At 38.8% G+C, this 27,190-nt stretch overlaps 1 protein-coding gene across 8 annotated transcripts in view; it reads right to left on the bottom strand.

Annotated features, from left to right (window-relative positions):
- Alg13 (ALG13 UDP-N-acetylglucosaminyltransferase subunit) overlaps positions 1–26,881 on the bottom strand; it is a 65,735-nt gene extending 38,854 nt beyond the window's left edge. For 2 of the 8 annotated variants that reach the window (XM_042269684.2, XM_076561648.1), the window contains exons 1-5: positions 21,451–21,583; positions 6,997–7,080; positions 4,859–4,909; positions 4,202–4,248; positions 3,457–3,529 (exon numbers count right to left, since the gene is read on the bottom strand). In XM_042269684.2, coding sequence (XP_042125618.1) covers positions 3,457–3,529; positions 4,202–4,248; positions 4,859–4,909; positions 6,997–7,026 — 201 coding nt within the window. In that variant the 5' untranslated portion in view covers positions 7,027–7,080; positions 21,451–21,583. Of the gene's footprint in view, positions 1–3,456; positions 3,530–4,201; positions 4,249–4,858; positions 4,910–6,996; positions 7,081–7,688; positions 8,049–18,707; positions 18,898–21,450; positions 21,590–24,935; positions 25,099–26,747 lie in introns of those variants that run through there. The other 6 variants (XR_013047936.1, XM_076561647.1, XM_076561646.1 and 3 more) reach the window with 6 other exon arrangements.
- Positions 26,882–27,190: the final 309 nt, after the last annotated feature.

Raw genomic sequence — 27,190 nt, forward strand, 5'->3', positions numbered from 1 at the left:
TACTATCATTTTAAGAAAAAGGAAAAAAATAGGATGTGATATTAGGTGAAATAAACCGTACTCGAATTATCACATGTTCTCTTTTACGTGTAGAATCTGGTTTCTATACATATATGAATATATGCACATAAAAACAGAAAGACTACTTAGGAAGTAGAAGGGAAGGCAAGAGAAAGTAAAGAAGGTAAAAATGGTCAATGTAGATGATGTTCTTAAATAAAAATGTCATTATTGAGCCGGGCAGGGGTGGCACTTGCCTTTAGTCCCAGTACTCAGGAGGCAGAGCCAAGTGGATTTCTGTGAGTTCAAGGCCAGCCTGGGCTACAGAGTTAGTTTCAGGAAAGGTGCAAAGCTACACAGAGAAAAACCAAAAAAAAAAGAAAAAAAAAGTCATTACTGAAGCCATCACTTTGCACAATGAATATAATCCTTAGTAATTCTCACAGCCATATCTGAAATCAATAACCTGAGTTACTAAAGATGATTTTGTGACGTTTTGAGAATGTTGCCACCAAGCTTCCTTAAAAAATTTCTTAAGCACTTTTTGTTTTTTCTACCTTGCTACACTACCCTGATATAACTTCTACCAATAAGTAAATTATCTGAACCCAGGGCCATTTGCCTTTCCTATACTTTTTTTTTTTTTTTTTGCTCAGAATACCAACTAACTTTGTCATTATAATTCATTTCAGGGTATTGAGGGCAACTATCAAGCTAACATAGCAATAAAGAATTACGAATATGGGTTCACTGACCAGAGAGGATATTTACATTTAAGAGGTTTATTAACAGAAGTCCTTTGTACTTTGGTCTACAAATACTCAGATTTTCAACTAAGAAAGGTTAATAATTGGAAGCAATTAAGGAGTAAAGGAACCTAGACAACCAAAACTGATGATGAATAAACAGAAGTTCTAATAGAAAGAAGATTCCAATTTTTCTATTACAAAACAAGGCATAACAGTTTTTGTATTCTCGGTGGTCAGTAGGCCAAAATAAAACAATTCACTAATAAACCTTCTGGATAGTGTAGGGTTTTTTGAGTGGGTAGGATGTGTAATCAGTGAAAGCATAGGATAAATCTCTATTACTGGTAATACATGACTGAAAAGAAAAATAATCTTAAAAATGAGCCTAACTAGGTATAGTGGCACATGCCTTTAATCCCAGTACATGAGAGGCAGAGGCAGGCAAACCTGTGAGTTCAAGGCCAGCCTGGTCTACACAGTGAGTCCTAAGACAGTCAGGCTTCAGAGACCCTGTCTCAAAAGAAAAATGTAGAAAAATTAATGTAAATGCAAAGAGAATGATAAAAAAAGATACATACAAATACTTAATATTTGAAGAGTATGAATGAAGTCTATATATTCTAGATATATTTTACTTTGTTTTCAATATATGCCATTCTACTTTTTCTATAAAGAGCTTGTGTGGTCAGTGATCATGGATATTTTTTAGTAGCATTCACCTTGATATTGAATACATTTAGGAAAAGGAAAATAAATATATAGAATCCAGAGGTAGGTCAACATAAAAGGTAAAAATATAGGTGAACAACAGTGGGCATCTTTGAAAGTTTGCGCTTAATTCTATCTTCAAGGGTTCATTAATAACATCCATTAGCTGGACTAGGGATGTGGTTCAGTCAGTAGAATACATGCCAATCATGCATGAAGCTGAGTTGGATCCTCAGCACTACAAAAACTGACCAGGTATAAAGACATATACCTATACTCCCAGAAGGTGGAAGGTGGGGGCAAGAGAATCAAAAGTTCAAGGTCATCTTCAATCTTCAACTATATAGTGAATTTGAAATCTGTGAGACCCTACCAAAAAAAAAAAACAAAAAACAAAAAACAAAAACCACCTTATGGCGCCCGTGAGATGGCTCAGAGTTTAAATGTGCTTATAGAGCAAGCTTGACAATGTGAGTTCAATCCCTAGACCCATGACGTTGAACTGATTCTCAAAAGTTGCCCTCTTACCTTTAAGGCTGCCCCCTTAACATGCATACACATATATATACACACACCCCTGCACTCACAAACATACACACACCACACACAATAATAATAATAATAATTTTTTAAAAATGAAAACTAAATAATCTCACACTAAGAAGGTAAAGGCAGGAGGATCTCTGTGAGTTCGAGGCCAACCTTGTCTACATATTAAGTTCCAGGGTAGACAGGGCAACATAGAGAGATCCTTTCTCATAAACAAACTAACTAAACAAAACAAAACACCTAAGTAACGCCCAACTCTAATAAAATCATTTTTGAAAACTCAAGAAGCTCAAATACAAATCTTACAGAGTCTGGGGCTAAAGGTGTCTCTCATATGTACAGTACTTGCTGACCATGTAGGATGACCTGGCAACTACAGAACCACAAGAATAAGTAAATAAATTTAGAGTGTCAGCGTAACTAGAATACATAAGACCTTAGGTCTGATTCTCGTTTTCTCCCAGAGACACACCAAAAAAAAAAAAAAAGAAAAAAAAGAAAAACACAAAGCAAGACAGTGTTTTACTTTGTTCCTGTTCATCAAAGGAAATATTTACCCCAATTCCTTGTCTCAAAATATAACACTGAGCCATAACAACACAAATTATGGTACTGACACAAAGACAAACAGCTTGATGGATTAAAAGACCTAGAAATAAATCCACAATGCTACAACTATCAAATTTCTGACATGTGTTAAAAACTAGATCATAAATTGATGCCTTGTCCAATTGTCAAAGAGGCTTGATCCAGCAAAGTGAAGGAAACAGATGCAGAGACCCACAGCTAAACACTGGGCAGAACTCGGGGAATCCTGCTGAAAGGAAGGAGGAAGGATTGATTATAGGAGCAAGAGACATCAAGGACACTACAAAAAAACCCACAGAATCAACTAACCTGGGCTCATAGGGGCTCACAGAGACTAACCTGACAACCAGGGAGCCTGCATGGGACTAACCTAGGCCCTCTACACATAAGTGACAGTTGTGTAGCTTGATCCTCCTGTGGGCCACATCTCTTCTTATGGAGTGATAAGAACAATCTGTTTAAAAGATAGCTAATACCAATGAGGATGACAGACTAGAGAGGAAAAGGCTGCCAGCAAAAAAATATTACCAGTTAGACAATGTTTATTAGGTGACTCAGGAGCACAATGGTACCACATTGGGCTTCAAGACGAGGTTTACTGTTTCAATAATTAGGTCAAAAGGATTATTTCTTAATATTGTGGTAAACCAGCAGCATAATTTTTTTTTTTTTTTTTTTTTTTTGGTTTTTCGAGACAGGGTTTCTCTGTGTAGCTTTGCGCCTTTCCTGGAACTCACTTGGTAGCCCAGGCTGGCCTCGAACTCACAGAGATCCGCCTGCCTCTGCCTCCCGAGTGCTGGGATTAAAGGCGTGCGCCACCACCGCCCGGCTCCAGCAGCATAATTTAAATTCACTTTCTTACCTTGTCTTCAAAGCCATTATCTGTGACATGTGTTGGTGGCTTTCCAGGATATCGATAAAGAATGAAATCTCGACTACAGGTAGAAAAGAAACGTAGGTGGGAAGAGATTATTTAGTATATACATAAGATAGTTATAACTATAAGGCCCTTAGGTAGCCTTTAAAGCTCTTCCTAACTTCCCCATAAAATTTTAATATTAAAATATAATGTGACCATTTGAAGGATCATCCAACTACTGCAGCTTCTAAAAATTATTTGCTATAATTTTACAATAGAAATGACATTGCCCTAATGACAATATATAACAAAAATGTTAAGCACTTAGAAGTTTTAAAAAAGATAGCTATCCTGATTTCCTACTTGAAATATTACCAGTTCAGTCTCTTAGTTTGTCTTGAGACAGGATCTTGTTGTGTATCCTAAGGTGATCTTGAACTCAAGATTGTCTTGCCTTAGCCTCCCTTACTCAGTTCTAGTATTATAGGCATGTCCCAGCACACCTGGCTTCCATTTAATCTTCCTTTCAAAGAGACACAAATTCTAGGACAGAAATAGTAATAAGGTTCTTCACCCAAGAACTGTAACAAGTGGACTTTGCTCAGGCCTTTTCCTTCTACATTATTAACTTATCAATGCTCAAATTTAACCAGTCCTAGAGGGACGCTGACAGAAATCTTACTTATACACAGTCCTTCTCACTATATTCATATATTCCCTCTTTCATTTTCCCTTTGATACAACTTACTTATAAATTAGAGAAAGAGCTCTTAGTTCCAGCTGGCCAGCACTCTCCTAAATATAAATAACACAGAGTTTTGACAAACATTTCAGAACTATTAAGTAGTGCTTACAACATTCCTCAGCTATTTAATATTTCAGGTAAATTATTTGTATAACATACTGTGATTTGTTCTAAATATGAGAAAATCAAGATGGGTAGTCTATAATATAAACAAATCAAAATAGTAGACCCAAAGTTCTTAGCCATTAGGTAATAACTACACAATTTAAAATGTATAAAAGTGTAACTACTATTTTGAAAAAGGTGGCAGGGTGTTTAGTAAATGTTTATTTAACAAAAAATTGATTAATATTACCAAATAAAATTATTTCTCAATTATTATGGATTTTACTACCACAAAACAGATAACTACCAATCAGGAAAATTTTAATTTTTAAAAAATAAACATTCCCATCCTTTTTTCCCATTAAGGTGAAAAGGTGAAAAGGCTTTGAGTAGTCCCCAACACTGTCTGTCCTTTTCCCAAGCACTATGTACTCTCAGCAGGCTACAGAAACTGTCAACACAATATTTTATTTTTAATAATTATACAGACACAGTATGTCTGAGTTACTATTTCAAACAACTATGAAAAGATGATATCCTCATATTTGCACTTACTTTAGGATCCCCCAACCGTTCCAGATATTTCTCGAAAGATCCTTCCACATACTTCAAAAAATAAAACAAATTTGACTTAGCCAAATATATGACATTATTGCAATTTGATTATATTCTACAGTTATCAGCATCTAATGAGCTTTTTCTTTTGAGATTATAATATACTTCCATCATTTCTCCCTTCCCTTTCCTTTCTCCAAACCCTCCAATATACCTCCCTCCCACTTTCATGGCCTCTTTTTTCATTAATTGTTGTCACATTCATATATGTCTATATATATGTAGATATATACATTCCTATTTATACCCTGCTCAGTCGGTATGTGGGATTAAATGACTAGTCCACTCAGCACCTTAAGATCTACACCTACACAGAAGTCTTGAGTGGAAAAAAGTATCTCAGAAGCTGTGGATTTCAACAAATGCTACACCTTCCAGTTTCTTTTAAAATGTCAACTTAAGTAACTTGACAATTTTAATCAATTTTAATCAATTTGACAATTTTAATCAAAGCAAAACCAACAATCATTAAGGATAAAAATCTGATAGGAGATATATATACAAAGTTAAGCTAAGGAAGGTTTTATACAAAGGATTTCACTGATATCAAAACAGCCCTGAGCACAAACTTTTGCAGGTGGTCGATGTGTTCCACCCTGATTTTGATGGCAGCTACAATGACTTTTATCATGACCAGAATTAAAACTGTTAATCTTAAAATGAAAAATCTCATTGTAAGTAAAATATACCTCCATAAAAACTGAATTAAATTCATTCTCTACAATTCTGACATAATTAGCATAAACTAAACAGTTAATTTAAATAGTGCAAATTTTGACCAATGTATAATTGACATTTAAAATAATGAATTTATCTACAACACTCATACTTGTCTTTGGGCCCTTAAAACTGGTTGGTATTTTTTCTAGTTTTCGCTGAAAAAGCATGTAAATACAGTATAAACTTTTCCGGGAGGTGGGGAGGAGGGGAGGAAAAAAAAAAAAATCAAGCTTCTAACAGTGTTTTACACATCTTTTGTTAGTCAAAATGTGGTCTAGGAAGCAACTACACCCTTAATTTACAAGTTTGTTTAAAATGCAGAAATCTGAAGGCTCAGCTCAAACCTACTGCATCAGAATGTATAGTTTAACAAAAGCTCCAGTGTTATGTATATGCACAAAATACTTGAGATTATGCTGCATGAGACCATCGTCTTGCATTTCAATGTCAGGAACAGTATTTCTCCCAGGTGTGGAGAAGACTATAATCAACAAGATTTAAAGAAGGCTGTATGATATTTTACAATTCACTGAAACGTGTTGAGGAAATCAAAAACAAACCTCCAAGGGCAGGAAGGCAAATACTCAATATACAGTCGAAAGAATGAAAGCAGTAAAAAGTCACATGAAAGGGCATGCTTCAGATCAGACCTTGATAACACTTCATTTAACAAAAACTAGCCTACTGAATGTACAAAGATGTTTTCTAAAGGTTGTTTTTAAAGTCAACCACAGGGGTAGTTTCAATTTTCATAATTCGCCCGCCACATTATGATTAGCAAGCATTTCCTTATAATCGAGTTTTTACAAGACGATTCAAAAATTGGCTGAGAATTACTGAGTCTAGATTAAAATGGACTCTACAATATTAGCAGGGTCAAATCTGTCATGAAATTGTTTAAGAAAGCAGTGGTATGAATAATACAAAACTATGGTAAAAATATAAATTTTATGGTATTGGGAGTTTTTGTTTGTGGAGGAATAAGTGAGAAGGACACTGATTGTTACTTCTTTTAGTCATCATTGTTCTGAATGTTTCTCTATATTGCTCAGACTGGCCTGGCTGGATGCAGGATTCTACTGACTCAGCATGCAGAGTCCTGGGATGAGAAATCAGTGCTGGATTACTGCATGCACCAACAGGCCAGTCTCTTAGTTTTTAATCAGCATAAAAAAAATTCAATTTGTGAAGGAGGTACAAAAGCATGCTATTTCTAGAAAGTCAGCTGAGAATTATATACTTGCTATAGAGAAAACAAGACTGTATGACAATTCAGGTTTCGTACTAGGTACTAAGAAATTTGCTTACTTACTATATACATTACCAATAACTCTATCCAGTGCATATATTCTACTTACAGACTCAAAAGCTTGTTGATTTTCCTTCATATATGAGACACAAACTCTCCTGATGTGCAAATGATGGATCTGGCTGTAAAACAACTGTAAGAGAAAAGACTAGCTCACTGTCGGGTTATTTGAAATAGAAGCTTCTAAATTAAGATGATGAATTAGACATTTGGTTTCCTAATGTAGAACACATGTTGGAAGCAGTAAAATTAAGTCTATCTGCTAGTACACCTGATCTTAGCCAAAGGCGAAGAAGCCAGGCCTTATCTTAAAAATGGTCATCTTTAGTGAGATTGAGGATTAATGACTCTCTCCAGGACTTTCAACTCTGTAAGGGCACAAGCTATAAATCTTTTTCTTATGCATAAAACAAAAGGGAGTAGGGCATGCTTACAAACGACTGAGAGATTCATTTCAAAGTTTTCTTTAACCCCACATTAATGTACCCTTCCCCCATTACAAACTGGTAATGAAAAGCAGAAAAGTAACCACAGGAGAACAGTATTTGCTCTAATTAGCAAGAGTGCACTGTTTCACTGTCGGCTTTTCAGGCAGGCCTGGGTATTATCACTGACAAAACAGAAAAGGTAACATTTCTGTTTCTTTCAGTATACTACAGATTGAGCTAACTGGAACATGCCACATCTTACTCTAAAAACTTAAAAAACAAGACATTATCCATTTGTCACGCTTATATTTACCTGCTCGGAAATAGCCCGAAAAAGGCAAGAGGCATCCTTGGCAATCACCTTTCGAAACAGCCCTAAACTGCCTAAATATTCATCCATTGATGCCTCATTCAAAGACTTCTGGCCGCAGTACTTTTTCCATCCTTTATGCATTGTGCATGGGGTGAGGAGAAAGGAACAGAGGGGTGAAAAAGAAGAAAACACAGAATGCAGGGAGGAACAGGCAGTGGCGGCAAGTACTGGAGCTGGTGTAGGCAGGTATCTCAAACAGCTCAAGGTCTAGGCAGAAGGCAGTTGAGGCAGGGCTGCAGAATCTTGGCACTTCCCAGAAGCAGAAGCAAGAGGCTGACTGGCGCAGGACAAGACAGGACCCTGTGGAAAACAAAAACGAAGAGCAGATGCTCCAAAGAGTAAGAAACTTAAAGAGACAAGGGCAGAAGAAGTTAAACAGTTACAGAAAGTTGGGACTATCAAAATCAGCTAAAGGAATAAAGTGACTAAGCAGCTGCAACTCTGGGGATCTAAAGAAAACTCAGCTGCAATTAAGCATGGGGAAGCTACTTCAGGAGGCTGCAAAGATTACAAAAAGGCTCACGTGTGTAAAACAGCCTACTCCACGACGCTGAGTTTAGAGATCACTCCCAGAATCTCCAAATAGCTTCTGTCCTTCAGAAGCCCTCCAGAGTTTGAGGGAAGTAGGGGTGGGGCATTTAACTAATTCTCTTTAGTATTAAAAACAACTTTTTTAAAAGACAAAGAAAAGGGGAGAGGCCTCCATCTTCTGGGAAGAAGGTCACACTTCAAGCAAAGTAAAAATGCCAAGCAATTGTTTCAAGTATGAGAATAAAGTCAACTCATTTAATTCAAGATAAAAAATTGTCTATTAGGACCACTGAAAATAAATCCACTAACAATGCTAGGAAATCACGATATAATCCTTGAGGAATGTCAAGTTGCTGCATAGTACTAACAGAACATGGAGAAGCATTTAATTGAAAACAGTGAGAGCTAGAGATGGCTCACAGTTAAAAGCAGATGCTGCAAAGAACTAGGGTTCAACTCCCAGCACCCACGCCAAGTGGGTCACAACCACCTGTAATTCCCCTGGTATCCATGAGCATCTGCACTCACATGCACAGTGCACATATCCACACAATCAAATATATTTCATTAAAAATAAAAACAAATCTTTAACAAGTGGAAACAATGGAAGCAGTATAAAATGAATATCTTACACAGAAACTTTTAAAAATGTACATTTAAGATTTAATGGCACATTATTGATGTTTGACATGTTATTACATGTTTTAACATGTTATCAGGGTACTTTGCCAGGAAAAAAAAGTGCTCGAATCCTGAGGGTGGTGGTGGGGGGACACCATTTCTATTATTTCACTCTGGCATCAAGTATCTTATTTTTACGTAAATGCCAAAATACAGCCCTCCTCTTACTCAAAGTGTTAAAAAGTAAGTTTTAGGGACATACAGCTCAATGATGAACCTTGTATACTAGGTTCTTGTACACTAGATTCAATACCAGCACCACAAATAAACAAATGAATAAGTCAAAAGCTTGCTTTCCCTACTGGTCTAGAAATGTTAAAGTTGTACTTTACCCATTTGTACAGTGGTAACACACTAAATTAAATATGGAAGGTCTTATCTACAGGGATACTCTAAATAAAGAGTTGACTTTAGAGGCTTTGCAATGTAAGGCAGCTATCAAAACTGTTATTCTTCTATATGTGAGTCAGTAGTAATTATGACTACTGTCTATAGGAAAAAACAAGGACCATCACTTATAATTTAAGAATGAAATAAAATCATGGTAGACGGGAAATGAAATTTTGATTTTCCTTACCACACCAAATTCATATTACCTTGTTTCTTTTCTAAAGAAACCATAATACAGAAACTTTGTATAAGTTCTGAACCATACTGTTTGGTTATAGAAAGAATCATCATTTTTTAAGATCACTAATTTACTAAGAAAGACTTAAGGATTACAATTAAAAAGTTAATTTATTTTGTCATATTCTACAAGTAAAAACCAAATACAAATTCTTTTTTTTTTTTTTTAATTTTCCAGAGTTGAGGACCGAACCCAGGGCCTTGTGCTTGCTAGGCAAATGCTCTACCACTGAGCTAAATCCCCAGCCCCTAAAATACAAATTCTTTACATCTACTGAACTTCAAAATTAAACATGGGTATAAAACCTCAACAAAGCCAGGCGGTGGTGGCACCCACCTTTAATCCCAGCACTCGGGAGGCAGAGGCAGGTGGATCTCTGTGAGTTCCAGGCCAGCCTGGGCTACAGAGTGAGTTCCAGGAAAGGCACAAAGCTACAGAGAAACCCGGTCTCAAAAAAAAAAAAAAAAAAAAAAAAAAAAAAAAAAAAAAAAAAAAAAAACCCTCAATAAATCCTATTCATATACTTCCACTGAGAAAAGAATTGGAATGGAAGGAGCCAGGAAGACAACCAAAATATAGGGGAAACCAAGAAAGAAAGATCCGAAAAATCCTTAACAGTAAGACACGAAGAGAAAGAAAAGTACATACTAGGTAAACATGCAACAGACAAATATAAAAAAGTCAATTTATTTTTGACAAAGCAACAAAGGTAATACAATAGATAATACAATCAAGTATATCAAATAGTGCAAGGATTGGCCATTCATAAAGGAAAAATGAACCCTAGACCTGAATCTCACACTTTGTTAGTTAATGCAAAGCAGACCAGATCTAAAAAGTTTCTATATTATCCGTACAGCAGCTGCCTCCCAAGGGAAGGTTAAGGCAGCAAGAGAAAAGCTGCAAGGGAGCCTCCCTGTGCCCTTGTGTATTTTAGCTTCTGAACTACAAATATTTGGAAATCCACGCATAAAATTAAAGTTCCTAAAAATGTTTTAAGAGAAAACATTCAGGACCCTTGGGTTAGGCAAGATTTTAAAGGGCATACAGATTGGACTTTCACAAAAATTAACTTTTGTTCTTCAAATGAAATTGTCAGGCAAGTGACAATAGAAGTTATGAACTAGGGTAAAATACACGCAATTCACATATCTAACAAAAAATATTTGTATTGAAAAACTATTAAAAGTGGACTGGGCATGTAACTCAGCTGCTACAGTGCTTACCTAGCATGCTAGAGACCCTAAATTCAATCCTCAGGAAAACACAAATCTGGCATGATCTCCAGGAATAGAGGCAGGTTTTCAGACATTCCCAACCACCTGCAGCTACATAGTAAGTTTGAGGCTGGTCTCTGCTACACAAATAAAGTTAGCAATGAACAATCCAGTTTTTTAAATGGGCAAAATATTTCAGTGTTTTACTAAAGGTAAATGAAGGGAGAGTTATCAATGTAGTTAAGTTGGCATAATTATACATGTTGTGTATAATATCCCAGCTTTAGGAGCTAGCTCCAAGAAGACCAGGATGTTTAAGAATATTCTCTACTAACAGAGAGTTTGAAGCCAGGCTGGGCTAGAATCTCTGTCTGAAAGGGAGGAAGAGAGTAAAAATGGCTGATAAGTAATTAGATGATGTTTAATATGATTAGTCAATAGAAAAATGCAAACTAAAATCACAATAAGACAATTACACACCTACTGGGAAGGCTATACAAGTGTGAACACGAGTGTGAAAAAATTAGCCCTAAAAAACCCAGATGCAAAGATGTGGGATATGAAATATGCCAAAAAGGCAAATCTAGATAAAAATCAGACTGTGGTGGGAACAGGCACTGAAAACAAACAAGCACAATCTTTTTAGAAAGATAAAAATCTGAAAATCTTTCCTAATGGCTTCACTAAAAATTACTGAATTATTCTCTTTAAAAACTGGTTAATTTTGCCCAGGTGGTGGTGGCACACGCCTTTAATCCCAGCACTCAGAAGGCAGAGGCAGGTGTACCTCTGTCAGTTCCAGGCCAGCCTGGTCCACAGAGCTAGTTCCAGGACAACCAGGTCTACACAAAGAAACTCTGGGGGTGGGGAGGGTGGCGGAGACACCTGGTTAATTTCTAACATCCACCTTAAGTGTAGAATTAGGCACAGAAAATCCACTACTGTATGACCTATCTAGAATCTATAAAAAAGTTAAAATCATAGAAGTAAAGGAATAGTTAAAAAAAGAGCTTGCACCTTGAGTGGTTGGTTAATGGAGACTAGGAAGTTGATTAAAATGCTACAAAATTTTAGATAAGAGGCATGTCTGAGATTTAGTAAACATCAGGATGAGCACAGTCAATAATATATATTTCAAATTATCACCATTACATTTCAAATATTTCACCATAAAATGATAGGTAAAAGAAAGGATATGTTAGTTTGATTTAATCATCCCACATTGCATGCAGGTCAATGTATGACACTATACTCTATAAATGTATAAATTATAACTTGCCAATTAAGAATATTAATTTTAATAGCTTCTCCATGTAGGCCTATAGACAATATTTAAGTTCAAAAGTAAAAACTTGAGCATACTATTTATAAAACACACAAAATATAAGATGCAGGATCAGGCATACTGGAGTAAAACATAACAATACATTTCTTATGATAAATTTCCAAGAAACTACTTAGTTCTTGGATTTACAAGTATTATCCTAATTACAAAAGTCAAGTGTAGCACGAATCCTAATTGGTCTTAATAAAACCCAGATCCAGATATGGGGTAAACGCTGAAAGATCACAGAAGCAGAGCAGCCAGCCACTAGAAAGACTTCTTACCTCTACCGAATCCTCAGACTGAATGGCTCTGAGATCCTGTCTCCACTCTCACCTTATGTTCCTGTCTCCAGCTCCCTATTATTGGGATTAAAGGTATGAGCCACCACCACTGCTTGGCTCTGTCTCTCTTTTAGATAGATTCAATCTTGTGTAGCCCAGAGTGGCCTTGGACTCCTGATCTTCCTGCTTCCTCTTCCCAAGTGCTGGGTTTAAAGGTGTGTGCTGCCACTGCTTAGCCTCTATGGTTAATCTAGTGGCTGGCTCTGCCCTTTGATCTTCAGGCATACTTTGTTAGAGAACAAACAAAATATCACCACAGTCAAGCTTAAAACATTAGTGAACAGAAAACAGAATAGCCCAATAATTGCAGTAAATAAATAAGAAGAATTTTACAGCCACAAGAGACATTTGCTTTAAAGATGACTGGGTTTTGAATAATCGCAAGACATTCAATTTTCACATCTAATCAGTTAATACTACAAAACTAAAACTCATTTGCATAATTGTAAAAATTGCATATAAAGCACAAGAGATATGGAAAGCTCAGAAATGGTAAAGTATAGGTTATAGTCTTTAACTCAGAAAACAGAATTTTTTTAAAGACCTATGATGGGCCAATATTTTACTTCATTTGCATGTAACAGAAAGCAACTTCAGGGTATAAATGTATACCGTCCTTGAACGATATTACACTTGAAATCTCAATTGGCTGTTTTCCACAACGAACTACTGTCCTGTATATTTCTAGAATAGTGGTTCTCAGAGGACTTGTATTTATTATTTTTAAAAAGTTCCCAGATGACGCGTGATGCTAAGGCTACTAGTCCACAGAGCTCATTTTAAAAACCAGCATTCTAAATCAAGGTGTTCTATAAGTTATTACTCTTTAAAAGGTTATTACAAGGCAAATCCAAAATTTTAATAAACACTGCCATCTTTAAGATTCACAATGCGCCGGGCGGTGGTGGCGCACGCCTTTAATCCCAGCACTCGGGAGGCAGAGGCAGGTGGATCTTTGTGAGTTCGAGGCCAGCCTGGGCTACCAAGTGAGTTCCAGGAAAGGCGCAAAGCTACACAGAGAAACCCTGTCTCGAAAAACAAAAACAAAAAAAAAAAAAAAAAAAGATTCACAATGCCTATTTAGCAATATTAAAGGCTGCTGAGGAGTGCTTGGTGAGCTGTCATAAGATATATAATAGTAAAGCCTTTGGGAATGATGAAAATGCCCAGAAAAACGTGAAGGAAATAGTGCCAAAAGATAACCTCGAAACACAAATATTTAAGGAAAACAACAGCATATAACTTACTTGTAATCGGGTAAACCAATTGGGAGAATTTCTTCCCATGGATTCTGTGAATAACAGGATGCTTTAAAATAGCACTGTAAAACACCCCAACAAGGCCCTGTATCTATGACTAATATAAACGTGTAACTTAGGAGATAGTGATGTAATTTAAAAGTCTTATTATACCAATTAATGAGGAACACACAAAGAATTCAGTTCTCCAATTACCATTCCTGGATTATTCCCCATTGCTTGGACCCTTAGATAAAAGACTCATTTCTTCATCTACAAACTGGGACAATATTAAACTGCTTTCTAAGATTACTCCAGAGATTAAACATTCATATGTAAAGTACACTGAATAAGTACCAAGACATCAGCACTTAGCAAGTGTTAACCACAACTGTTGTTCTTCCTTCCCTTGTCTCCTCAAAAGAATGTTATTTTATACACCACAAACTGGCTCGCCACATGGTTATCACCATTACCCATTCCAAATATTTTCCACAAGCCAATTTCAAATACTCTGCCCATACCTCATTTACCAGACCATATGCAGATTTATACTCATCTCTGCAAATTGTTACATGACCAACATGGACTGAATGCTAATACCACACTAACAGCAAAAGAAAATGCCTACAGTACCTTTAGCCATTCCTGACTTTAGTCTTTTTTTACATTGTCCTTTGTGCCAATGACTTAAATCTTTAAGTATCTAAAATCAAACACCTGACTACTTTTTTATGTCCCAGAACCTTGTAACAAGTTCATTGGTTAACCTTGCAGTTCCTTCCAACCATTCCAGCTCACTTTCAACCAATTATAAGCATTAAATCTAAAATTTCCAATTTCCAATGTCACCTCATAACATCACCTCTCAGATACACAAACACTATAAATGTTCTAGGATGAGTCAAATCACTTCTGAATCTGTCCATGGTATCAATTTCCAACAATCCATTTTTTTTGCCTCCTTATATCTGAAAATCTAATTAACACTAAAAAAAAAAGTATTAAACAGCATTCCACCTACCCAGTGACTTTAAACTACACTTAACTTTATTCAGAAATATTTCAAATAAAATTGTTTTTCATGGCCGGCGGTGGTGGCGCACGCCTTTAATCCCAGCACTCGGGAGGCAGAGGCAGGCGGATCTCTGTGAGTTTGAGGCCAGCCTGGGCTACCAAGTGAGTTCCAGGAAAAGGCACAAAGCTACACAGAGAAACCCTGTCTCGAAAAACAACAACAACAACAAAAATATTACGGTATGGTAAGAAAAAATGCAGGACTTATTCAAGGTTTCTAATAGTATTTCTGGCAAAAGGTTGTTTTCTTAAGCAAATTGTAACCTCTGGTGTCTTTCCTCAGTTGAGAAATTACAAGACTTAGACAAATTCTGAGAAAACTCTTGTCAAGTAAAATTCAAACTATCTTGACTTAAAACCTCACAATAAAAATAAAATCACAAAGGTATAGCAAGAAATATTACCACATACAACAAACGATTAATTTTTGAATAACTAAGTCTACATTATGTGGTCTAGCAGTTAAGTATTAAATAATTGGAAGCCTGGTGCTTTTCCAGGTATATTTGAATAGACTATTTCTGATGCTCTATGGTGCTTCAAGCCAAAGTCATTTAAAAGGCTAAATGGGCTGGAGAGATGGCTCAGCGGTAAAGAGCACTGGCTGCTCTTCCAGAGGTCCTGAGTTCAATTCCCAGCAACCACATGGTGGCTCACAACCATCTGTAATGAGATCTGGTGCCCTCTTCTGGCCTGCTGTCATATATGCTGTATATGTAATAAAAATTAAAAAATAAAATAAAAATAAATAAATAAAAGTCTAAGTAACCAAATAAACTTTACATCACATTTTTTCTCAAATGAGATAGGTGGTTTAAAAGAAACATTAAACATTAGGATTCTATCTCTGGATGTGAATAAAACCTTTTCTAAAATATTAGTGTAGAGCTGGTGAAAGGCTGGGAATATGACTTAGTAGTGTTTGCCTTGCAAGGACTTGAGTTAGTGTCCCACCAAACACATAAAAATGCTATACATGATACAATGGGATTATAAACTCAGAACCGAGGATCACTATGGCTCACTGGCCAGCCACTCTAGACTAGTTAATGAACTGGCCAGTGAGAGACCATCCTAGAGGTGAATGGTATTTGAGGATAAACCCTGAGTTTGTCCTTGGGCACAGGCATGCATACAAATTGGAATATACATTTAAAAAAAAATGTTGCCAGGCAGTGGTGGCGCATACCTTTAATCCCAGCACTTGGAAGCAGAGGCAGATCTCAGTGAGTTTGAGGGCAGCCTGGTTTACACAGTGAGTTCCAGGACAGCTAGGACTGTTACACAGAAAAACCGTCTCAAAAAACCAAAAAATAAAAATTAAAAATATAAAAACATGTTAAAACATTAACTAAAGACAATAAAGGTACATTTCCTATTAATTCTCACCAATGGAGATGTGGACTACTCACACTTAGATATCTAATTCTCACCAAAATTTTAATTCCAAGTGGCTTTTTCCTGACTAGAGTACTTTCTCAGGAACTCATTTTTACCACCAATAAAAATTTAACATCAGTCCAAGTAAAGGTCAATCAGGAAAATAAATCTAAAGTATGTAAATTCATCACAAGTAAAATGTTTGAAACAAGGTATGCCTGTACAGTCACACTGTCTATTGACTGACGTCTTTTTTTTTTCTTTTCTTACCATGTAGGCTCTGGGTAACCTTAAACTAATTATGTAGCACAGCTGACTTCTGAATGCTGGGATTACAGCCATAATGCCGAGCTCTTAAATTTCTTTTATGGATAAACTATATCTAAAATTTCTAGCAAAGAACTACTACATCTTAAAAGTTCTGAGACCAAACTCAGAAATTTCACAATGTATTGAGTTCTTATAATTTAAAAATCATGTATTTAAGCACCTATATCATTTGACACATTTGTAAAAGTAATTTTTATGAACACAAATTGCCAAATTCTGTTATGTTTCATCACTGTAGAGGGTATTTTTTAATTTTATGTGTGTGCGGTGTTTTAACTGTGTATCTGTACACCATACACAAGCCTGGTATCCAAAGGCCAGAGTGGGTAAGATACTCTGCAATATGGATATTGATAAATCAAACCCGGGCCCTCTAAAAGAGCATCAAGTACTCTTAAACAGAGCCATCTCTCCAGCTTCAGGTACAATTCCGAATAACTTTTTAAGATTTATTTTTTTCTGTTTATCTGTGTGAGTATAAATGTGCCGAGACCAGACGAGGGCATTTGATATCCTGGAGATGGGAGTTACAAGCAGTTAACATATGGAAGAACTAAGAACTAAATTTACGTCCTCTGAAATACAACTCAACTACTGAGCTCTCTAGGCCCCAGATGGCGACTGTAAAAACTGACAGCAGGCAGAGGATGTAGCTCAGTGGTAGAGCGTATACCTAGTATGTGCATGGTCCTAGGTTCAAATCCCACTACCTCTATCCAAACAAATGGACTAGTGAAACTGATCACCAGCAAATGTCCTGCTGCCAAGCAAGCCTCGAGACCCACATTTGATCCCAGGGACTAACATGGCTGAAGGAGAGAAATGATCCCAATTGTCTTCTGACTATCCACATGCACATATCCACACATACACAAAAATTAAAAATGTAAAAAAAAATAACAACCAAGTCATACTGTTATATCTTTGGATTTATTCTCTATTCTTTAAAGCATTGTTAAGATTATCACATTCTGCCGGGTGGTGGTGGCGGTGGCGCACGCCTTTAATACCAGCACTCGGGAGGCAGAGCCAGGCAGATCTCTGTGAGTTCGAGGCCAGCCTGGGCTACCAAGTGAGCTCCAGGAAAGGCACAAAGCTACGCAGAGAAACCCTGTCTTGGGGAAAAAAAAACAAAAAACAAAAAACAAAAAAAAGGTTATCACATTCTACTTACATGTGTGTATGCATTCATTTGAATGTAAGCATGTGTGCCATGGTGAGCTGGAGGAGGTAAGAGGAAAACCTCAGGCTGTCTTTTACTTTCTACCTTGTTTGATACAGGATCTCTTGCCATTCACTATTGCAAACACCAGGCTACAAAACCACTGTACTCCAGGGACTCTGTCTCTACCATCTCATCATAGGCAAAGGGATTCTAGATACACACTACCATGCCTGATTAATGTTGATTATGAAGATGCAAACTCAGGTCCTCACATTTGTACAAGTACACTTTCTTCGCTGAGCAATCTCTCTAGCCCTTCTCAGAGGAACAAATATTACCAGGCATGGTAAAGTGTGCCTGTAATCCCAGCACTTGAAGGATCAGAAGTTCAAAAGGTGAACATATCTACTTTATTCTTCAAGATAAAAGTTACTCCAAGTACAGTAGATCAATTACTTTGATCATCTTTTTCAGAAAACTACTAGCTTCCACAAAGCAAACCCATTTTTTTCCTGCTTAATACAAAAAAAGCTGTCTCTTAAGATTATAAACCTACAGATTCTGACTTTCTCACCAAATGTTACATTGTTAGCATTTCATTTTTTTTCTTCAAAGGAACATCTAAAGTAATATCTGATTTTTAGTAACATTTTCAAATTGTTTTGGTTTTGTTTTTGTTTTGCTTAGGTTTTTGGAAACAGGGTTTCTCTCTGTAGACCAGGCTGGCCTTGAACTCAAGCCTCAGCCTCCTAAGGGCTGGAATTAATGGTGTACACCATCACTGCCAGGCTTGGGGGTTTTTTGTTTGTTTTTTGGTTTTTGTTTTTTGTTGTTGTTTTTTACACGATCAGCCATTTAAGATTTTAGGACAAAACTGTGAAGACTACATTTTCAATGTTAGGGACTCACTACATATTCAATATCAGGGAAATCTCAAAAATTTAGTGAAATTAGGATTTGGACCCAAGTGCAACGTTTATGCCACAAAGTTCCTTATATATTCTATTTTTATAGTAAATATATTAATCTGTAATGCTCTACAAATACATGCCATAAATTTATTTTAATTTAATCACATCCCATAAACTGGATTTAGGGGTATTTTAAAGTGTTGAGAGTTTATTTTTGTAATCCAACAACTTTATCCAAAAATGCAGAAAATTTTTCTGGCTGGCCAGGAGGATAACATTTCAGTGTTGATAAATCCATTGACTGTAACAGCCCACGAAGCGTGCTAAAACAAAAGAAGAAAAATATCAGGTAACATGAGAGAAAATTCCATAGAATTTGATGCCCATTTGATGAATAAACTGAATTTTTGTATATTTTATTATGGGGTTATATACACTAGTATTATTATTGCCAACACACAGAGTACTATAAAATGTCGTATGAATTGAATAGGCATTTTTATCTCAGTCAAATGAAGTGTTTTGGAAATGTCATTTCAAGGAAAATGTGTTTACACTGCTTTTAAATACTATTCAGTACCACACAAATATAAAATAAAATCAAGTTAATTTATGAAAACAATAAATGAAAAAAATAGGTATCAGACAAGAAAGTAAACTATGATAACTATACTACATACATCATGCATGCAGATTGTGAGAAAACTTTTTTACTGGAAATTATCATGAATTCAAAACTAATCAATACGTGCTCACCATGCATGTTGGAAATAAGGTTCTAAACAACAGCATAACTGTACTTTGGAAACTTAATTAAACAAGTCAAAGACAGATGACCGTCCAGCCTAGGTTTGGGAAAAATATAATCAATCCTTGATACTTTCATTTGAGTGACTTTTCTGAAATAGTTTATAAAACTGTTTTAAAAAGGGGGGGAGGGAAAAAGAAATTGCTCAGAGGGTAAAGGTGATTGCCACCAAGCCTGAAAACAGTGAAATCAATCCCAAGAACCCACATGGAAGAAGAACACTTCAAAGTTGTCCTCCGTCTTTTAGGCCCACAACATAGCACACATATATACATAAATGTTTTTTTTTTTTTTTTCAAAAGGGAGACACACAGGTCATTTCGTCCTGCACAAAAAGTCTTCATAAAAAAAAAAAAAAAAAAAAAAAAACAAAGAAAAAAACCAATGTTTTCTCTTTTATAATACTAACAACAACAACAAAAACAAAAAAATCAGAGCAGCTAACTAGCTGGGTACAGTGACCCATACCTATAATCTCAAAAACTCGGAAGGATCAGGAGTTCAAGATGAGCCTGGGCTACATAGAGACCATCTTCAAAGAAATAAAAGTGAATGAAAATCCTTTTCAACAGCCCCTAGAAATATTAACCGCATATAGTAGTTAGGAAGATAAGATCTGTTCCTCTTTTAAAGTGGTATTGTCAACTTAACAGTATCAACTACCTAAGGGCACACACACACCAATTATTTGAACCATTCATAATTTCTAGCTTTTCTTCTGAGTCATTGTACCAAGACAACATTCCCTTTCCTCCATCATAGAGATGAGCACACCATCAATTTTACTGTTGGAATAGTGACTGACTGAATCTGTCTTCTCCCACGGGGAACATCAAGCTTTGTACACATATATCTGTCTCTGTGCATCTGTGCGTGCGTGCATACCAAATGCCTAAAGAATCATGGCATATAACAAGTGTTCCATATTTAATGAATGCATACAAGTATATACCAAATGCCTGAAAGAAACAAAAATAAAATAAAACCCAAAGACACTCCATGTTCTAACTTCAATATACAGATATAGACATACAATTAATTTCTTTATGAGGTTACTTAGTTTTTTAAAATATCAAATTAGAAAAGTTTTTAGAATCAAGCAACTGGGAATTACTGACCTGGCCCTTTGGCAAGCTTCTTTGGCAAGAAGAACTAACAGAAAAACAGCATTTTTCTTCAAGCTTCTACTGCGATGCTGATAAAAACAATATTCCTTACCAAAGATCCCTTTTTGCTTAAAGTGCTCCAGTGGCTTCTCATTGAACATAAAATAAAATTAGAACTCTTAAATGAGCTATGCCCTCCTGGCTTCATATTCACTCCTTCCTGGTCACTGTGCTTTTACCATACCAGTCTTCCCTGTTCCTCAAGCATTCCAAACTCCAAGTTCACTCCTAAGTTAAGGCTTTTGTAACTCAAGTTCCCTTGTCTCTAAACTTCATATGTCTGGTTCTTCCTTCTAATTTAGGACTCACCTCAAAATCAGATCCTTTGTCAGGCCTCTCCTGAAGTCTACCTAATTCTTCCTTAGCAGAGCTATAACAATGTCCTGTCTTTTTATTTGTAGCATAGTTCGCCATGAGAAATTCTACCACCATAATATAAACACAATGCTTACTACTGTAACCCAAGCACTTTATATTAGGTAGAAGAGAATATATAAATGAATATATTTAATTTAGAGCTTCCAATGGATTTACTAAAAGTCAATCTTTAACAACTAAAATGCATTATATACATATATGGAACTCTCAAAATAACTTAATTAATTATTCCTTAATATAAGCATACACCTTCTTCCAATACTGAAAACCTAAGATTCTTGGAAATCCGCAAACCCGTATACACAGTCATACATTCAAATTCCCATATAATACATAATACAGGAAATACACAACACAGAACAGAGTCAAAGCTAAAGACAAATAAGAAGTTATAGTTGAGAAAAATCAAAGTATAATTAATGAGTGTGAAAAAACGTAAAAATCATAAGGTTAGGCAGGTGAGTAATAACTGCTGGGGAGGAATTTAAGACAAGAAGAGATCAACCAGTCAGTCTCTAGTATACCTGCAGGTACAATAGAAGAGATGTCCTTCTTTGTGCAACTGCTTTGCCAACTCCAATTGATGATTGTTCATTAACTTTTCATTTACAACCACCACAAGTGGCTTGCCTTTTTCCAAACTCTCCAAACAGCTTCCTGCACCTACAAAAATAATACTTATTAATTCAATTTTTTAAACTTATGGTACTCTGTCATTATAGTTTGATTTCTAAAATTGAATAATTAGCTGGGCAGTGGTGGCGCACGCCTTTAATCCCAGCACTTGGGAAGAAGAGGCAGGCTGATCTCTGTGAGTTCGAGGCCAGCCTGGACTACAAAGTGAGTTTCAGAAAAAGACGCAAAGCTACTCAGAGAAACCCTATCTCGGAAAAAAAAAAAAAGAAAACTGAATAATTTAGTCAATAAAACTATATGAAACTAAACCTTTTAATAATAAGTTCAAAATGACAAACGTAGGTCAAGTTTAGTAGCACATGCCCCAAATCCCATCATGTGGGAAATTAAAAGCAGAAGGATCATGGGTTACACAGGAAGACTCTGTATCAACAACAAAAAAGACAAAACCACACCAACTATTTTTCTCTGACAGGTTTTTGTGGGGGAGCGGAATAGAAGGTCTACAGCCTAATCTTGCCTGATACTTGCTACAAAGCTCAGAATGACCTTGAACTCATTATCATTATTGTCCTGTTTCAACCTCCAGAGCCCTGAGATTACCAAATTCCTAGTTGACACCACTGGACAACTTTACTTCATTTCTATCCAAATACAAACAGAAAAGACAGCCCTGCAAGAATTAAGACACCCACATTTAAAAGCTGAGTTCAGTCTGTAACACCAATTAGGGGAGGAGGGAGACAGGAAATCCCTGGAGTTCATTAACCTGTCAGGTGAGCTGAACTGAATGAATAATGATGAACTTCAGGTTCATTGAGACCCTGTTTCACAAAATAATGTGGAAGGCTTAGAAATGGCTTAGAATTCAAGAGCATATACTGCTTCCATGCAGAGGACCTAAGTTTGACTGGGTCACTCATACCTGCCTATAACTCCAGCTCCAGGGAGTACAAAACTAAAAAGTAAGTATTAAAAACTAGTGGGAGCACAGTGAAGCATACCTTTAATCCCAGCACTCAGGAGGCAGAAGCTGACAGGTCCTTGTGAGCTCAAAGCCAGCCTGGTCTACATACTGAATTCTAGGCAAGCCAAGACTATATAGTGAGATCCTTAAAAAACACCCATCGTCTACCTCTAGCCTCAACACACACACATGCATCACCAAACATACACACATGCTCACAGATGCACATGCACCGATCAGATCCGCATGAGAAACACATAAAAAAAGTAAAGGTGGTTTAAGAAAAAGATTTCAGAGTTTTCAAGATGGCCCCAGAGCCCACATGGTAGAAGACAAGAGACACAGGCTGACAGGCTGGCTGACAGACACACACACACACACACACAGGAAAGGAGGGTGAGGGAAGAGAACAAATAAACGCACTAATTTTTTTTTTTTTATTTTTAAAGGCTAGCCTATAATAGTGACAGGCACTAATACAGGAAACCAGTTCTTATGTATTTATCCCTAAAGTGCCATGCCCATGATAGCCAAGCCTAGATCACCATGAATATGCATACATTATGATCACTTCAACTTTGCAATTTGAAATCCCCTAGAGGGCTAGGGAGGCTTAGCAGATACTTGTCACCAAGCCTGACAACCTGAATTCCCACCATGGAAACCACAAGTTGCCTTCTGACTTTCACATACATGCCATGGCACACTCGCATCCTTACACATAGGCAAGTAAATTTAAAAAATATTTTTAATCTCCTAGATATTTTAAATGGCATTTAGGACTGTTAAGAGTAAATAAATCCTTTTTGAGATGTGATAGGGTGGTAATTAAGAGGACAGACTATTGTCAAATTGTTATGTATCTACAACTATGAATTACTGAACATCCATGTGTCTCCGGTACCTCACCTACAAGATGAGGACGGATGTTAATAACTTTGCTCACAAGTTTAGGAGGATTAAGCAACATACATAAAGAACTCAAAGTAAGACTAATGCCATACACATAAACATACTATATAATAAAGATTATGCTATACATTTTAGTAATGTCTATTCCTTTTCTTGTTTTTCTGGTTTTGGAGACAGGATTTCTCTGTGTAGCCCTGGCTAGCCCAGAACCCACTGTGTAGGTTGGTCTTGAACTCAAGAGATCTGCCTGTGCTGGGATTAAAGGAGTGCATCTGCACTGTTGCTCAGCAATAATATTTTTCGAGACAGGGTTTCTCCGTGTACTTTTGGTGCCTGTCCTGGATCTCACTCTGTAGACCAGGCTGGCCTTGAACTCACAGAGATCTGCCTGCCTCTGCCTCCCAAGTACTGGAGTTAAAGGCCTGTGCCACCGCCGCATGGCCAATAATGTCTATTTCTAATGAGTCTTCTCTCCTCAAATTAGTCTTTGAAAAAAACCAGCATGTCTCCCACAATACCCATAGCAGTCAAAACTGCACTGCTCCCCAACAACAGCTTTTCTAAAGTACTAGAAATCTCAGGAACTCCATTAGTTTGATTCTCTGAAGGCCACAAATTACTAAAAATATGTATATAAAATATTTAAAGCATAAGATATATTTTCTAAATGTTATTAGTTTGTCTCTGAATATACAATTTACAAAACTAAATTTTTAATTTTCTTACCATATATGCTATATAAAAATATTTTACTGCATCTATTTTACATAAATTCAACAGAAATGCTAAAAAAGACAATCTTTAAATGGCAGTTTCTACAACCCCACTCCTACCACTGAAAAGGCTTAATGTCCTTTAGATCTAAGCCCAAATATTAATTTCAAATTCACAATTTGTTACCATAATTGCATACATTATCTTTCCCCCTGTGTTTAGTTTCTTATAGAAACTGGGCTAAAATAACTTCATATCCTTCTTTTGCCCAATGGATGTATTCAAGTCAAATAATTACATTAAAACAGAGCTGCGATGAATTTATTCTGTGTAATTAACTTACAGTTTTGGGGTTTTTTTTGTTTGTTTGTTTTTTGCTTTTTCAAGACAGGGTTTCTCTGTAGTTTTGGTGCCTATCCTGAAGACCAGGCTGGCCTTGAACTCACAGAGATCCATCCACCTGCCTCTGCCTCCCAAGTACTGGAATTAAAGGCGTGTGCCACCACTGCGCAGCAACTTACAGATTTTTAAGACAGGTCTCAGGTAGCCCAGGCTGGCTGCCACCTCTCCCTCTCAACTGCTAGAACTACAGATATGAGACATGGAGCCTGGCTTTCTTTTTTGTAGTGGTAAGAACTGGTCACAGGGCTTTTCATATGCTATGCATGTACCCTGAGTTATACCTGTAGTCCTTGTAAATTCAGTCTGAAAAGGTTAAAGTGTCTTTTTTTTAAAAAAAAAAAATCAAAGACAGAAACCGGGGATTCGCAGACCCTTTACCTGCGTGGCTGATGACAAGGTCTGCTTGCTGAAGATCTTCTTTCAAAGAATCCTTATACCTGTAAACATCCAGAGTGAATGACTCAGTACTGAATGGTTCAGGGACCACTGTGCCTTTACCAATTTGGAGGACAAGTCGGTTGTAACCGAGATTCTTCAGGATCTAAAACAGGAAATAAGAAAACGAGGTCCTTTTAAATGAAGTCCTTCAAGAAGAGCAGTGAGCCAACCTCCAAGCCACTGCTCAGGTGAAGGGCGCTCTATCTGACCCCTGCCTGTTTCAAAAGGAACCCTTTCCCAACCCCCCGAGGGCCAGGTCCCGCCAAGGAACCTCACTGCCCACCAGAAGACACAAACATACCTGGAATGAGGAGTTGAAAATTAGGCAGGAACCAAAGGAAGAGCCTGTTTCTGTCTCACCAGTTGAGCTGGGACCCAGCAAAGCAGTAGGGACACCACGGGAGCCCCTAGGCTGAGGGCGCCACCCAGAGGGCAAGACCCTCTCCACCTGTTCAAGGAGTCGGGTGGGGTCTGGCTCCCAGGCGCCCTGGGCAACCCGTTTGGGGGGGGGGAGGGATCGCCGGTTGAGGCGGAACCATTCCCAGCAGGGGGGGGCGGCGGATCTCGGACTTCGACGCCACGGAGAAAAACATGTTCCCCATCCCCCAACCCCACCCCCAAAGCGTCTCCGGCCTAAGGGGGCCAGGGGGTGAGGGGTGGCCGCCCCAGGCGCCTCAGGGCAACCTGTTCCCAGTCTGCAGGGTGGGGGCGTGGCGTCCGCAGACAGAGGCGCCCAGGGAAAAGCCCTTGGAAGGGGTGAGGGGTCATGGCCCCAGGCGTTGGCAGGGACCAGACAGGGCTTGGGGAGGGACCCAAGACATGCGGGCATGCTGGTACAGACTGCACAGTGGAGGAGATAAGGATGGGAAGGAGGGACTGAGAGGAGGCATGGGGGTGGGGGGCGAGGGAAGTCTGCGGAGGGGGGGCGGGGGTGGGAGACGAGGGAAGTCTGCGGGGGGGGGTGGGAGACGAGGGAAGTCTGCGGAGGGGGGGCGGGGGTGGGAGACGAGGGAAGTCTGCGGGGGGGTGGGAGACGAGGGAAGTCTGCGGAGGGGGGGTGGGGGACGAGGGAAGACTGCAGAGGGGGTGGGCGGGGGGTGGAATTCTGTGGAGGGGGGGACGAGGGAAGACTGCGGAAAGGTGGAGCACGGGGTGGGGGACCAGGGAAGACTGTAGAGGGGGTGGGGGGTGAGGGAAGGCTGCGGAGGGGGTGGGCACGGGGTGGGGTGCGAGGGAAGACTGCGGAGGGGGTGGGCGGGGGGTGGGGTGCGAGGGAAGACTGCGGAAAGGTGGAGCACGGGGTGGGGGACCAGGGAAGACTGAAGAGGGGGTGAGGGGTGAGGGAAGACTGCGGAGGGGGGGCACGGGGTGGAGGACGAGGAAAACTGCACAGGTGCTGAGCACCGGGTGGAGGGCGAGGGGAAACGCGGAGGGGGTGGGGCATGGCGGTCGCGGAGAGGCTGCGAGGAGACAGGAGACGGCCAAGGGAGGCACCGCGGTTGCGGAGAGGGGCTGCGGGGGGGGGGGGGACATGGCAATTGCGGAGAGGCTGTGAGGAGCCCGCGAAGGGCGGCACGGCGGTAGCGGAGGGAGGCTGGGAGGGCACTGAGGGCGAAGGCGAGGGGACGAAGGAGACCCGGGCAGGCCGCCGCGGTGCTGGCGGAGCAGCTGCCACGCGTCCTCCCTTCCCGCCCGTGGCCGCCGGGGAAGGACAGCCGAGCTCAGCCAGCAGAGCCGCCCGGCCGCACTCACCCGAAGGCTGTCTTCGGCGGCCACACACGCAATGAGGTCGTCGAAGCTGGTGGTCCCCACAGTCACAAACGCGCTCTTCATCGCGCGGGCTCCCGCGTCCGAATTGGTGAGCGGATGTGACGTCGGCCGTTCACGCCGACGCCACAGGGCGGGCGGAGGGAGGCGGAAGTCCATCGGGCCAGTAGGTGGTGTGGCTCCGCTTGGGTGGGCTGGGGAAGTCAAGTAGGCGGGGCGTTCCCTCCTTGCCGCCGGCGATCTGGAGGAGTCTGGCCCACATCCTGAGCGCCCGCTACCTCCCGGCAGAGCCATCTAAATGGTTTACACGTTTGCAGATAACACCCTTACGATCTATCAAACGGGGGTGGGAACTTGCCAAGTGGAATTGGGGTCTACTGAGAAAAAGACAAAAACCCGAACACCTAACTAAACATTGTGCTGAAGGC

The sequence above is a fragment of the Peromyscus maniculatus genome, chromosome X (genome assembly GCF_049852395.1).
Source record: "Peromyscus maniculatus bairdii isolate BWxNUB_F1_BW_parent chromosome X, HU_Pman_BW_mat_3.1, whole genome shotgun sequence".
In the NCBI taxonomy this organism is placed as follows: Eukaryota; Metazoa; Chordata; class Mammalia; order Rodentia; family Cricetidae; genus Peromyscus; species Peromyscus maniculatus.